Source organism: Strongylocentrotus purpuratus, unplaced genomic scaffold (genome assembly GCF_000002235.5).
Source record: "Strongylocentrotus purpuratus isolate Spur 01 unplaced genomic scaffold, Spur_5.0 spur5_scaffold_20, whole genome shotgun sequence".
Lineage (NCBI taxonomy): Eukaryota > Metazoa > Echinodermata > Echinoidea > Camarodonta > Strongylocentrotidae > Strongylocentrotus > Strongylocentrotus purpuratus.
Window position 1 is genome coordinate 19664593 of NW_022145606.1, and position 14541 is coordinate 19679133.

The following is a 14541-nucleotide window of genomic DNA, read 5'->3' on the forward strand; positions in this document are numbered from 1 at the left end:
TGGTGGTGGTGATGATGATGATGATTAATGTTTATGATGTAAAGATAGTGGCGGTGGCGGTGGTGGTCGTGATAATGATGATAAGGTAAAGATGGTGGTGATGGTGGTAGTGGCTATAATGATGATGATGATTGTTGTGGTGGTAGTGTTGGTGGTGGTGATGATGATGATGATGAATATGATTATGATGTAAAGATGGTGGCGGTGGCGGTAGTGGTGGTGGTGATAATGATGATGATTGTTGTGGTGGTAGTGTTGGTGGTAGTGTTGGTGGTGGTGATGATGATGATGAATATGATTATGATGTAAAGAGTGTTTACGACGACGATAGTGATGATGTGACGGGATCATCATGGAGATGTCGGTGGTTATAATGATAATGATGGTGTGAATAAACTTGTTATAGAAATGGTTGTATGATAACAAGATTGTGATGTTGATGCTAGTAATAACGCGATCTGAATGGTATAAATGATTACGATGATGATGGTAGTGGTGAAGACAAATGATTATAATGTAAAGATGGTGATGATGGTGGTGGTAGTGGCGATAATGATGATGACGATTGTTGTGGTGATACTGTTGGTGGTGATGATGATGATGATGATGATGATGAATATGATTATGATGTAAAGATGGTGGCGGTGGTGGTCGTGATAATGACGATAAGGTAAAAATGGTGGTGATGGTGGTAGTGGCTATAATGATGATGATGATGAATATGATTATGATGTAAAGATGGTGGCGGTGGCGGTGGTGGTGGTGGTGATAATGATGATGATTGTTGTGGTGGTAGTGTTGGTGGTAGTGTTGGTGGTGGTGATGATGATGATGAATATGATTATGATGTAAAGATGGTGGCGGTGGTGGTGGTGATAATGATGATGATAATTGTTGTGGTGGTAGTGTTGGTGGAAGTGTTGGTGGTGGTAATGATGATGATGATGACTATGATTATGATGTAAAGATGGTGGCGGTGGTGGTCGTGATAATTATGATAAGGTAAAGATGGTGGTGATGGTGGTAGTGGCTATAATGATGATGATGATTGTTGTGGTGGTAGTGTTGGTGATGATGATGATGATGATGATGAATATGATTATAATGTTTTGATGATTGTTGTGGTGGCGGTGGTGGTGGTGATAATGATGATGATGATTTTTGTGGTGGTAGTGTTGGTGGTGGTGATGATGATGATGATTAATGTTTATGATGTAAAGATAGTGGCGGTGGCGGTGGTGGTCGTGATAATGATGATAAGGTAAAGATGGTGGTGATGGTGGTAGTGGCTATAATGATGATGATGATTGTTGTGGTGGTAGTGTTGGTGGTGGTGATGATGATGATGATGAATATGATTATGATGTAAAGATGGTGGCGGTGGCGGTGGTGGTGGTGGTGATAATGATGATGATTGTTGTGGTGGTAGTGTTGGTGGTAGTGTTGGTGGTGGTGATGATGATGATGAATATGATTATGATGTAAAGATGGTGGCGGTGGTGGTCGTGATAATGATGATAAGGTAAAGATGGTGGTGATGGTGCTAGTGGCTATAATGATAATGATGATTGTTGTGGTTATAGTGTTGGTGATGATGATGATGATGATGATGAATATGATTATAATGTTTTGATGATTGTTGTGGTGGCGGTGGTGGTGGTGATAATGATGATGATGATTTTTGTGGTGGTAGTGTTGGTGGTGGTGATGATGATGATGATTAATGTTTATGATGTAAAGATAGTGGCGGTGGCGGTGGTGGTCGTGATAATGATGATAAGGTAAAGATGGTGGTGATGGTGGTAGTGGCTATAATGATGATGATGATTGTTGTGGTGGTAGTGTTGGTGGTGGTGATGATGATGATGATGAATATGATTATGATGTAAAGATGGTGGCGGTGGCGGTGGTGGTGGTGGTGATAATGATGATGATTGTTGTGGTGGTAGTGTTGGTGGTAGTGTTGGTGGTGGTGATGATGATGATGAATATGATTATGATGTAAAGATGGTGGCGGTGGTGGTCGTGATAATGATGATAAGGTAAAGATGGTGGTGATGGTGCTAGTGGCTATAATGATGATGATGATTGTTGTGGTTATAGTGTTGGTGATGATGATGATGATGATGATGAATATGATTATAATGTTTTGATGATTGTTGTGGTGGCGGTGGTGGTGGTGATAATGATGATGATGATTTTTGTGGTGGTAGTGTTGGTGGTGGTGATGATGATGATGATTAATGTTTATGATGTAAAGATAGTGGCGGTGGCGGTGGTGGTCGTGATAATGATGATAAGGTAAAGATGGTGGTGATGGTGGTAGTGGCTATAATGATGATGTTGATTGTTGTGGTGGTAGTGTTGGTGGTGGTGATGATGATGATGATGAATATGATTATGATGTAAAGATGGTGGCGGTGGCGGTGGTAGTGGTGATAATGATGATGATGATTGTTGTGGTGGTAGTGTTGGTGCTGGTGATGATGATGATGATGAATATGATTATGATGTAAAGATGGTGGCGGTGGTTGTCGTGATAATGATGATAATATAAGATGGTGGTGATTGTTGTAGAAGTGGCGATAATGATGATGATGGTGCTGATTGTGGTGGTGATGATGATGGTGCTGATGATAAGAAGGAAGAGGAGTGGGAGCAGGAAGAGGATGGTAGTGGGGAAAAAAGGAAATTGTGGAAAAGATTTATTCTAATCAACTAAAATCCTGTCTGACTAAGGTTTTTTTTAGAGAATAACACATATTACAAAGAACAATTAATTATTAATGACGTATCAGTATAATTACGCCAAATCTATTTTCTCAGACTTAAAAAACTTGTTTCTTACTTACAGAGGACTTTGCCCTTAGTGATGATGGTACAATGATCCATGCTGTTTTCACCAGTGGACAGTAAGCCTTGTACTGGGTTTTAATGCATTTTGTGTCTTTCTCAGTGATATAAGCAGTTGTTAGAAGGGGAAGAGAGTGACCTTACTCATGACAACTGAAATTGTGGGGCAAAAACATTTAATGAAAAAATATCCGTTGTAGTTGTATTAAAGGGTACACTTGTACAGATAATGAATACTTGTTCACTGACATTTCGACTAGCTAGATTAACTTAGAGATATCATAGCGTGTTACGTGGTATTGTAAATGAGTTGAAAACAAATGCAAACCAAAAAAATGAAATTCCCATAACCATTTTGCCAGCCCTTCCTTTTTTCATAGAGAAAGGGGGTACCATATCTCTTAACAGTATGCCCACTGCAATAGTATTAAGTTTCCAAGGAAGGCGATGTTATATTATGTTGTACTTAGTTATTTTACAATTTTCTGTTTGAAAATTTTAACCTCAAATCATAACATTCAATTGTTTATAGCTTGCAATATTGAATTGATATAATTACCCCTCAAAACCCTACTATGCAATTGGATAATATGTAATGTGTTTTGTACAATTTTTGCCACGTTCAGTTTATTATAGTCTCCACATACTGTACAGGTGATGTTACAAAGAGATATTCAACCTCAAAACTGTTACCAATTATTATAGTAGTAAAAATTGCAAAATGTACAAGCTCTTATTTCTTCTACTAAAGATAGCTCCTTGATAAATTAAAAAACTTACAATATATGTACCACACGAATGTTACCAAGAAGTATGATTGTCATTTACAAGCTCTTCTTTTTTCTACTCAGGTAGCTACTTGATCTACTGAAAATAAAAACTGTCATTATCTTAACCTCAAAAATGTTACCAAAAAGTATTGTAGCAACTTACAAGTTCTTCTTTTTTTCTACTTGAGGTAGCTTCATGATCTACGAAAAAAAAAACCTACAATATCTGAAATTTATCAAAATATATAAAAAAGGGTCCATATTACTTTCATATCATGTTGTTGATTGCAAAATGTATTGACATTATTATGTTATTTTTTAGCATTGAGCGTTACTGATTGGCATGTTAATCCTTCCCCAAATTCCCTAACAGTTGGGGCGGTGAGGGGTGCAGTGGTTGCAATGTCCATATATCTATTATCATATCATTATATGAGTTTTCATACTTTCTGCTCAAAAATATTAATGATACCTGTTTGAACTTATATACACCTGCCAGGGCATTGTGGTCGGCCAGTGATCCTCTCCGTCTCACATATTCAGTTACCCGCCCATTAGCCGGTGATTGGACATTTACTGTATCTGCTTCAAAATGTTGGAATGATTTACCACTTCGAATTAGTTATTACCTTCAGAAAGGCCTTAATTTTTTGTTTGCAGTTGTTTGTTTTTGTATTCACTGTAAGCGCTTTGGGCCTTCGGGAAAAGCGCGGTACAGTATAAGTAATAATAATAATAATAATAATAATAATATCATGTGTTATTTTCTCCAGGAATGAAGCGCCACAATCAGCTCTCTGTGTTTTCGATCTGACTTCAATCAATGAGACATTTAATGAGGGTGATTTCTTCGGGGCTGATGGTGCGGTTACCAATGATCTTTGGAGAGTATATGATGGACTTGAAGTGTCGCCAAGGCCTGGTTTGGATGTAAGTCCATCTTACAAGATAAAGTTTGAATACCTGTCTTGCAATTATTCTTTGAAAGAAACAAATATGGAAGTAACTGGGAATGGTTGGTTTCCTGTATGCATGTAGTTCATACCAATTAATGTTTACTTTAGGATTTTGAATCACTTAAATGAAAGTAGATCGACTCAAAAATTACATAAACCGGGAACAGAAATGGGTAGTTTGTACTGCACACACATGTGGCATAAACATTTGGCTCCAGCTTGTCAGGTGTATTTCGTATTACTTTGTAGGTAGGGCATTTGGAAAGCGACCTATTTTAGGGAACCCCAATAAACAGAACACCAAAAAGTAACCTCTTTTGGGAGTGTATTTTAAGTGATTTTAAAGTATAGTGCCTTTTGAACTAGATTTAAACGTTATCGACACGTGCCTTCATTTAAACAAAAAAGGTACTCCTGTTCACGTTTTCATCTAACCTAAAAACCACCAGTTTATCACGCGACTGGAGTAACGTGATTCCACTTACCTCTGTAAATCAAGTGTTTATGACCAAATAACCACTTGACCAAGCAACGAGTTTTTTGTCAGTTAACCGATGGTGGCGATAAATACGTAATTATTTGGTCTTGTAAGCACCTTTATTGATTGGTTTCACAGGTTATCCAAGGTTGATGGTAATAATCACGTTACTTACACCGGCTAATCGTGTTATTGTTCTGTCCGTGAATCTCTGGTTATATTCAACTAGTAATTCTGAGGTGTCTTACACACCTCTTCAAAAGGTTTCAAAGTTACCATAAATTTCTTGGTTATGATCACGTGGCTCAAGCTGATTACTAATCTAAGCTGTGAAAACGTGATATGTAGGTGTGAAAATTAGTAATTATTAAGTGTTTTAAAACACCTTTTTAAATGGTAGTCAAAGTTGCCATAAGTTCCGCGGTGATGATCTCGTGACTCAAACGTATTATTGATCTAAGCTTGTCATACGTGACTTTTAGGAGTGAAAAATTAGTCATTATTAGGTGTCTTAAAACACCTATTTAAATGGTTTCAAAGTTACCATAACTTTCTTGGTGATGATCACGTAGTTAAAACTGATTACTAATCTAAGCTGTGAATCCGTGATATTTAGGTGTGAAAAATTAGTCATGATTAGGTGTCTTAAAACACCTATTTAAATTGTAGTCAAAGTTGCCAGCAGTTCCGCGGTGATGATCGCGTGACTCAAACGGATTATTAATATAAGCTGGGTATTCCGTGTTTTCCATGTGTGAAAATGAGTTATTCTTGGGTGTCTTGATGGTTTCACAGTTACTATTTAAGTTCCGTGGTGATAATCCCGTGACTGTTGGCATATTTCTATGTTCACCAGTTGATAACTGACTGTTGGCATATTTTCATTGCACCAGTTGATAACTGGAGTGTGCACATTTCCAGTTGCACCAGTTGATGACTGAGCGTTGGCATATTTCGAGTTGACCCAGCTGACACCAATTCATTTGCATATTGAATATGGGGTGCGTGCAGATCTATGTTTTTTAAACAATTTATCTGAATTTACAGCATATTTCTTTATTACTGATGATTTAGTTATATGCAATTCATTTCGAAAATACTACAAATATAAATTACCAGTTATTAGGACATTTCGCTACTTCGTATAAATAGTTAAACATGAATAAGGGAAACATTAACTGTGAACTAAAATAATTTCAATAAAGTACAAGTATACGAATTTGTTTCGATTAATTCAATGATGTAAGTCTACTTATTACCAATGCCCTTATATTGGAAAAACAGACGTACCAGTATTGAAGTATTGTTGCTGTTCAACTGGTTGGAAGTTTTACTAAATGGTTCTAATGGCTCAGCTAGACCAGTTGAATTATAACTGGCCTGGATCAACTGGATCATTTAGCCCATTTCAATTTCCAGGGTTACCAGTTGGCATTAAAAATGGTTCATCAACTGGACCAGTTGCAACTAGCTTTCTCTTCTGGGATGTTTGCACCCCCCCCCCCCCCCACCCAACCCCCTCTAATCCCAAACTGCTTCCGGCGCGCCTGGATGTAATTATGGAAAATCCAAGACACGATGTTCAGAAACGGGATGAGAACGTCATTATTTTGGTTCATTTATTGTGTAACATTTGCGTAATTATTGGGTTGAACGCGGGTTACAGTAACATACTTCCTCTTCGACGTAAATTTCACGTGAATGAAGAACATGATTCATCTCAAGTCAGCCTCGTAATATTCACGTGAATTTCACGCAGATATTTTGACTAAAACTATCATTAACGCTTCACGTGTTTCTGTGACGCGATAATTTCGTGTATGAAGATGTAATTTCATAACCAAACAAACACGGGAGTATTAGGTTTACAAACCATGGTCTCCAAGGTAGGGATAATCACGTTATTATAATGGTGATATTGCAGTGACAATTGCGTGATTTAGTGTACGTGTGTTTTAAGTTACCTAATGCAATAAACGTATTAACACATTTACGTAAATGTACGGTGTTTGAAGAACGTAACTCTCCTCAAGTCGATACCTTGATATTGACGTGATTTTCACGTGATTTTGTTTATTGGGACATTTCTACTGTGATATACTTCCAAATTAACATAACGGGAATGAGAAAGCTCACGAATTTTTCTTCATCTGTGCCAGAACTCAACCTTCTTCTTCTCAACGAAAACAGTCATCGCTAATTTTGCATTAACAAGCCAGATAATCTTGTTAAAACAAAAGGTTTGAGAAAAATCAGACATCTAATAATGTGTGTTGTTGAATGTGATGATTAGTATGAAGATCAATATCTAATGAAGGCTATTAAACTGGCAATTTTGTAAAGACAATGTATTGTCATAACCCTCCCTATTCGCCTATTTTAGTGTGTTAATTTAATATCCTAAATTTCCTTTTTCCCTACCTCTGCCCAAGTTAAATTGAGAACAAAGGTGTATGTTGTGTAACACCTATATACAAGGGGATAGTTTTTTCTTTTCTTTTCCTAAGCACTCAAAAAGGGAAATAATTGATTAGGTTATAATATATGAAATGAATGGTGAATATAAAGTATTATAATTATTTTCACTAAAGGATGCTTTGTATTCATCATTCAACTGAACTTCTTCTGGCTTAACCTATATCTAACTATATTCCCCCTTTGTAGTGCTCCAAACCAAACACAGCTCAAACAGACTTTGAACGTGATTACAACCTAATGAGTGACCACGCAAATGGGAGAGTCCATTTTTTTCTGCTTGGGGACCGCTTCTCTAATTTGGAAATGACTTCTAAAAACGGCACAGAAATCTACATTATTTCCTCAGGTAAATAATAATAATATTTAGCTTTTATATATCGCTTGATACAAATGTCTCTAAGCACTTTACAAATATACTATTACCTCGGTCATTGTATTCAGTGCTTGCCCGCACACACTGTGTGCACAATCTCCACTCCCTGGGGAGCATTCCAGCCAGTCACTTCATTTCCAAAGGTGTAAGGCATGATCATTACAGCAACCAACAACTACCTCCTGTGTTTGAAATGGGAATTAAATACTGTTATAGCCTAGAAGTGTTTTTGGCTCATTAAAAATGCATTCACAAAAAGGTTAATTATCGCCTCAAAGGCACCTTTAAAACATGGCATAATGGTGTGAAAATGCTTTAAAAAAACAACACCTTTTTTCAAATCTGCATCCTGAACATTACACACTTTCAAAATGGCTAGAACTATTCTTATGTTGCTTTAATTCATGAGATGGAGGTATCTTGTGGAATATCTTGTCATTTAATTCCTTTTATTAACCATATCATTCAAACTGGCCTGATTTTCGATGCGATGGGATTCACCCCAAAAATTGCTGTTTTTGTCCCCTTTCAATGTAAATGAATGGCAACTGCGCGCATCAAAATTCCTACGTGTAATGAATTATTTTTTAAGATAGGAAATTGCGAAATTGAAACATTTTGTGTCATCATTAAAACAAATTGCTGTAGTTTATGACGGTATATCTGATGAAGGCTTTCGGCCATTCAGTATTGTAACTATCGTATGACTTTACTCTTGAATTTTACAGAAAAAGGATGCCTCTACGAGGTCGAAGTAGATACTACCGAACCAGATTTGGGAAATCCTTGTCAAGTGAGTAAAAGACCTACCTTTTAACTCTTATTCTGCCACCGGGTAAATCCCTGCAGTGCCAAGCCCCAAATCCCTGCAGTGCCAAGTTCATAACGAGATAATCGGATTAACGCGATGGTACTATCAATAGCGCGTGCAAAACACTAGGCACAGTCAAATGGGCATGAACAATAACTGCTATTACATATGCGTGCAATCATGCAAGAAGCAGAGGAACAATAGCTTGCTAGCGTGTACATGGCACCTTAACAATAGCGTGCATGCAGCCTTATGGCAGGCTATGAGTTTATTAAAATGTTACCCTTCGACTACGAGTTATCTTAATCCCTTATGCTTACTACAGGGACCATCCAGTTCATTTAGGCAGTGGGTTAATTTATAGGAAAGTAACGTTATATGTTATAAGACAGATACAAGTATTGCAGCCAATGCCAAACGAGTATTTAAGTCACGTGTTTGTTTTCCATCACTGCCCGGCTATGCAATTTGTATGCAACACTCGTGAACAGCACCATGCAAGTTCAGCACAGAACACATATTCCATCATTATAGAGGTACACAATAAAGGGCCCCTCCAACCCAACGAACTTAGCATTTCAAAACATTGATACACCTCTACTTATTAATATTCCCGCCTAACATTTTTTCAGAAAGTCTCTATATTGACCAAAAAATGATAATAACCATCAATTTTTCAAAGATCTCACGCTGCTAAGCTCCACCCATCGGATAAAGGTAAATACATCACGTAATTGCTTGATGACGCATTTTGATGACGTCATTGCAGGAATGTCCTTGTACTTTTATCCTACAACAAATGATCTCACAATCTCATTGTAATCCATAATTAGGAATGACGAATGGCCAGAAACGTTGTGGGATTACCAAGTGCATATTATTTCTCGGATAAATGTCTCTTTTTTCATTAATATTATAGTTTGCATTTTTAAAGACAGTTTCACCCAAAAGTCGCGAGCAGATAGTCTTTTCATTATTTTGCGTGCGCGTTCTTGTCAGCCTGGCTGTCAGTTTCCTTTAAAAAAAATCAAACGAGTGGGCAAAGAGTCCACGGTGTTTATTCTTATCATTATTTGTTGGCATAGTTGCTTTACGCTTGCGGCTTGGTATTTTTCTTCTTTCAATTCTATGGCTGGGATCTGCCGATACTATCAAGCCACCAAGAAAGGATTAGGATACAAAAAAGGAGGAGAAGACTGTGAGGACTGCAGCTGAGAAAAGGTTTAGTCTAGACTAACGTTAGATCTGGTCTATATGTTATCAGTCTGAGTTAGTTGACAATCTACAGTGCGTTCCAGATAAGAACGAAACCGAGAATTATTGATGTTTTATCAGAACTTAATCACAATTATAATTGATAAAATGACACATAAAACTTAGATCCTCTTCTTTCATTTGATACTACTCGTATAATGCATATTTCACGCATGAGTTATTACAAACACCTCAATCAGGAAAAATGAACTAGGAATAACAAAGTTCTGTTTGTTTAAAATAGTGCTTGCATTTCCATAATTGTATTAAACGAATTCTTTTTCACTGGCTGACTGCCGTAGCAACATACGGAATTAACAAAAAACTTAACTCCGTTTCGTTGACAATCAACCATGCATGAAGTCTTTCGTCTACGGTTTCGTTTTTTCTGGGACGCACTGATTATAAGGTCTGCTTCATCCTCTACCTCAGGCGCCTCGTTGAGCTCTAGTCCGGGCTCCGGCTCGAAATGATTGGCCCGAATTCATAAAGGAGGTTTGTCGACAAACCGTCTTTGTGAATTCGGGCAACAGGGTTTGATGTTACTGTGGTCAATTGTCAGCCTTTTTGCTTAGAACTGTGAATGTGTGACCATATTTTCGACCCGTGACACGTGGAGATACCCTACTACAACATACAAAAAAATCAACTAAATCTTCGACAGTTATATCAAATAATGTTCATGATTCAAAAATCGTTATCTTGCTTACCTGTTTCGTTTCGATTGTCTTACCTTTTTTTGGAGTATATTTCCTAAAGGCGAAGACATGCTTTTTCTCACAGGTTTCACGGCAAACCGCTGCAAAATACAAGTGCCTACCGACGATGGGATGCGGGTGCACCCGCGTGCGTGAAGTTAACGACCGTAATAATCATTAACACTTCATAATGTGAATTGCTTGTATGAATGTATTGAGGATCTGAGATTACAGTTGTTACAGGCGTCCGTTCATATTTGCGTACATTATATATCACGTCTTCCATTATAAATAATATGAAGAATTAGCCCTGCATTGTTAATAACGAATCTTGACCTGTGCTCTTTTTATCTTTTCTACACTGACTGCAGTAGTATCTATACAATTGTAAGTACTTTTACTTTCTTTGTTAATATTCATGATAATTATTGTCCATAAATTGATATTGAAACTCTCTTTCTCTCGCCCTTTCTTTGTGTTTCTGTTCCAATTTACAGAATCCTGTAGTTTCTCGTCCCATCAAAGACTTGGAGCTTGCCCCTGACAACAGCTACCTGGTTACAACACTTGATAATGTTCATCTCTTAAGTGATTGCACCGGTACGTATCCAATTTTTGTCATTTTTATCTTGAAAATTAAGTGTGTTTCCACAGGATTTTCAGAAACCATTTCCCCCTTTATTTGGGTTTTTCAGGTGTGTTTTTTTTTTAGTAATGACATCATCTGATTATAATGCTAACATGTATGACGGAGCGTCCAGAGAGGGATTCTTTCCCGGATCAATATGGTTGATGGGAATTCAAGAATAGCTTTGAATGAAGCTATACTGACCTAGCTCAGCTTGCACTCAGCAGAGTAGAGAATGGAGCGCCTTGCGTTTCAACTCCACCAATTTTTACCAATTTTCTCGGCGCTTTCATCCGACCATTAGGCCGTACAAAGCCCGTAAAGAGAACCATACGGACGCCACAGAATATTTGACCACACATGCCGTAGAAATGTGGAAATCGGGAGAGTCCCGTACGGTCTCTAAAATACACGGCAAGCCGTCGGGTAAGGAAAGTCATACGGGTCTTTCTAGACCAAGGTTATTTTAGGGGGTAATGATGATTACAGGTCTCTCGAGAAAAGCTGTTTTAACTGATAATGCATGTGGTTATATAGAGAACCATATTATAATCGCACTCGATTAAATATTCACCAAACAACAACAACAACAACAACAACAATGTGTTGTGTGTTATTTACATGCTTATCATTTTTGCTTCTCTTGAATAGTATATCAAGCACCGCAAGAACCAAGTGTATCTCCACCAGGTGGAACATACAGGGTACCACCAAATTCAACCTTTGACATCATCTACGACACTCTGGTGAACGGGTCACCATGTATTATGTCCGAGTACGGAGAAGACATCAATGAATGCAATATTGACACAGCGTATCGACTGTTGAAAAAAGATTGCAACGGGAATCTGGTCCACATGAGTATCCTAATTTTGGATAATACCACGGTCACGTTCAACGAATCCAACCTGAACTACACGATCCAACCCTATGGTATGTTTGAATCTTTCACTCATTATGTTCATATGGACATAGCTATTATTCCACAATGATGCCCGTATTATATAGGTGTAAGATAGTCGACAATAATTGAGTAACGTCTCAGTATGGCACTTACGTCTCTGAGTAATGCTTTGTGTCTGCATTGCTTCTCCTCATCCAGGGGTATAAGATGCGAACGTAACTGAGGCTGGAAAATCATCATATCATGATGAGGTTGTGCTCTATTAAGTTAAACCTGACGCCTGATCTTAACTCACTTTTGACAAAAGAAATTAAGACCGAGGTTGTCTTTTTACTATACTATTGCGTTAAAACCGTCAGAGAGACAAAAATGTAATATAACAGTGTTTGTCAAGGCGAAGCATTAGTAATCAGCGATTGGTGTACTGCGCATATGTAGTACATGCATACAATGAGCGAATGTGTGAACCTGCTTCACAAAACCCCCCAAAAATTGTGTAGAAGGCCAATGTGGTTATTCGTTATATATAGCTAAATAAAAATGTATATTTGGTAAGAATGGTCAACAACAAAAAACGATCTTGGGTAACGAGATAAGCAAACGGGTGGTGTTATTCATTTGACCTTTTCACGCAGTTTGTGGGATCATGAATAATCGCATGTAATCGATGATGTTAATATTTTCATATATCTTCTGTTCAAAGGCCATTCAATCTCTTTTTATAGTCTCTGAGAGAACGCCCTTTTCGCTCCAAAGATGATATATTGTGCAGATGCATTGAAACCTGTCTTATGGCCACCTCTCTATAAAGACCATCTCTGCATGAATATTATCCATGTACTTCGTCACACTTAAGAAAGAAAATTGTTCAACCTTTCTAGAAAGGCCACCTGTTTCCCTTTGGTGACCTTAATATACAGATTTGACTGTAGTTTGTGATGTCAAATTTAGGCATGGAGTCACGCTTTTTGATTGGCATCATACTGTATGCATTATGTTTGCCAACAATATTTTCTACAACATGGAACTTTGAGAGGAATTGATCTAAAGAAATTTTGAGTCATATCTTACAAGTGCGAAAAGAATCCTCAGAAGATTCATGTTAAATATATCTTTATTATTATTATTATTATTATGTTCAGATATTCGGCATTGTGAAAAGGTATATCCAGATGCAATGGATGATAATAACTGCTTATCTAAAGAAAATATGTCTTTCGTTTGCATTGTCTGTGTTTTCTAGATTCATGTCTATAGTCATATTACGAGGTTATTAAAGAAAGGGATCCCTTTCCTTTTATTTCAGATCACTACTCGGAAAATGAAATTGGACTAAGATGTTTTCAATGGAAAGAAGCCGATTACAACAACTATGCATAACGAGGGAGATACATGCAAGAATGTAAGTACAAATGCTATCTATGTTATCTATTTTCGTTATTTCTTGTTAGTGGTATATATACACTGAACGAGAGCGAAGCACAAGCTGAAACAATCAACAAAATGAATATGGTAAAACAAGGTTTTGTAACAAAATGAATTCGGTACAAAGTTTATAACAAAATGAATTCGGTACAATCATTTCGTAGCAAAATGAATTCGGTACTAATCATTTTGTAACAAAATTTATTTCGTTACAAAAGTTGTTAACAAAATTTAATTTTGTTACAAAATAATTGTTTTTTGTTCATTTTGTAACAAAATATATTCGGTACAATTAATTTTGTTACAAAATTAATTCGGTACAAATTTTGTAACAAAATGATTTGATTTTATACCGAAAAACTAGGATAACACTTGGCGCCCCATAGTTATTGCTATTAATTAGGCGTTTTTAATTCATGCCTCCGCCTATGAAGGTAGTCACAGAGGCATGTTTACGGGTTGTCCGTCCCGCTTTCTCGTTATCACGGTATCTCAAGAACCACTTGAGATATGAACTCCATATTTGGTGACAGTGTGTATCACCTTACTTAGACGATCTGATTAGATTAAGTGGGTTTGTAGGTCAAAGGTCACAGGTGAAAGAGGTCATTTTTGGGTAATTTCAGGTAATGGCCTTAGTATATCGCGATATCTCAGGAACTCCCGGAGGTATGAACTTTAAACTTGGTGACAGTGTGTATCATCATAGGAAAACAATCTGATTAGATTCGGGATAGGTAGGTCAAAGGTCATAAGGTTTAATATCTGAAATTGCAGGTATCATCCTCGTTATCACGATAAGAACTGGAGGTACATAAACCTCAAACGTAGTAACAGTGTGTGTCATCATTGGAGGACAATCTGATTTGATTCTAGGGAAGATAGGTCAAAGTTCATGAGGGTCTATCTCTGA

General features: G+C 37.3%; 1 protein-coding gene across 2 annotated transcripts in view; it reads left to right on the top strand.

Annotated features, from left to right (window-relative positions):
- The window catches only part of LOC100894015 (semaphorin-4A), a 34129-nt gene that overhangs the window by 16452 nt on the left and 3136 nt on the right, over positions 1-14541 (top strand). For both annotated transcript variants that reach the window (XM_030993005.1, XM_030993006.1), the window contains exons 10-16: positions 2855-2912; positions 4397-4553; positions 7722-7881; positions 8637-8701; positions 11169-11271; positions 11951-12232; positions 13510-13605. In XM_030993005.1, coding sequence (XP_030848865.1) covers positions 2855-2912; positions 4397-4553; positions 7722-7881; positions 8637-8701; positions 11169-11271; positions 11951-12232; positions 13510-13583 — 899 coding nt within the window. In that variant the 3' untranslated portion in view covers positions 13584-13605. The remainder of the gene's footprint in view (positions 1-2854; positions 2913-4396; positions 4554-7721; positions 7882-8636; positions 8702-11168; positions 11272-11950; positions 12233-13509; positions 13606-14541) is intronic.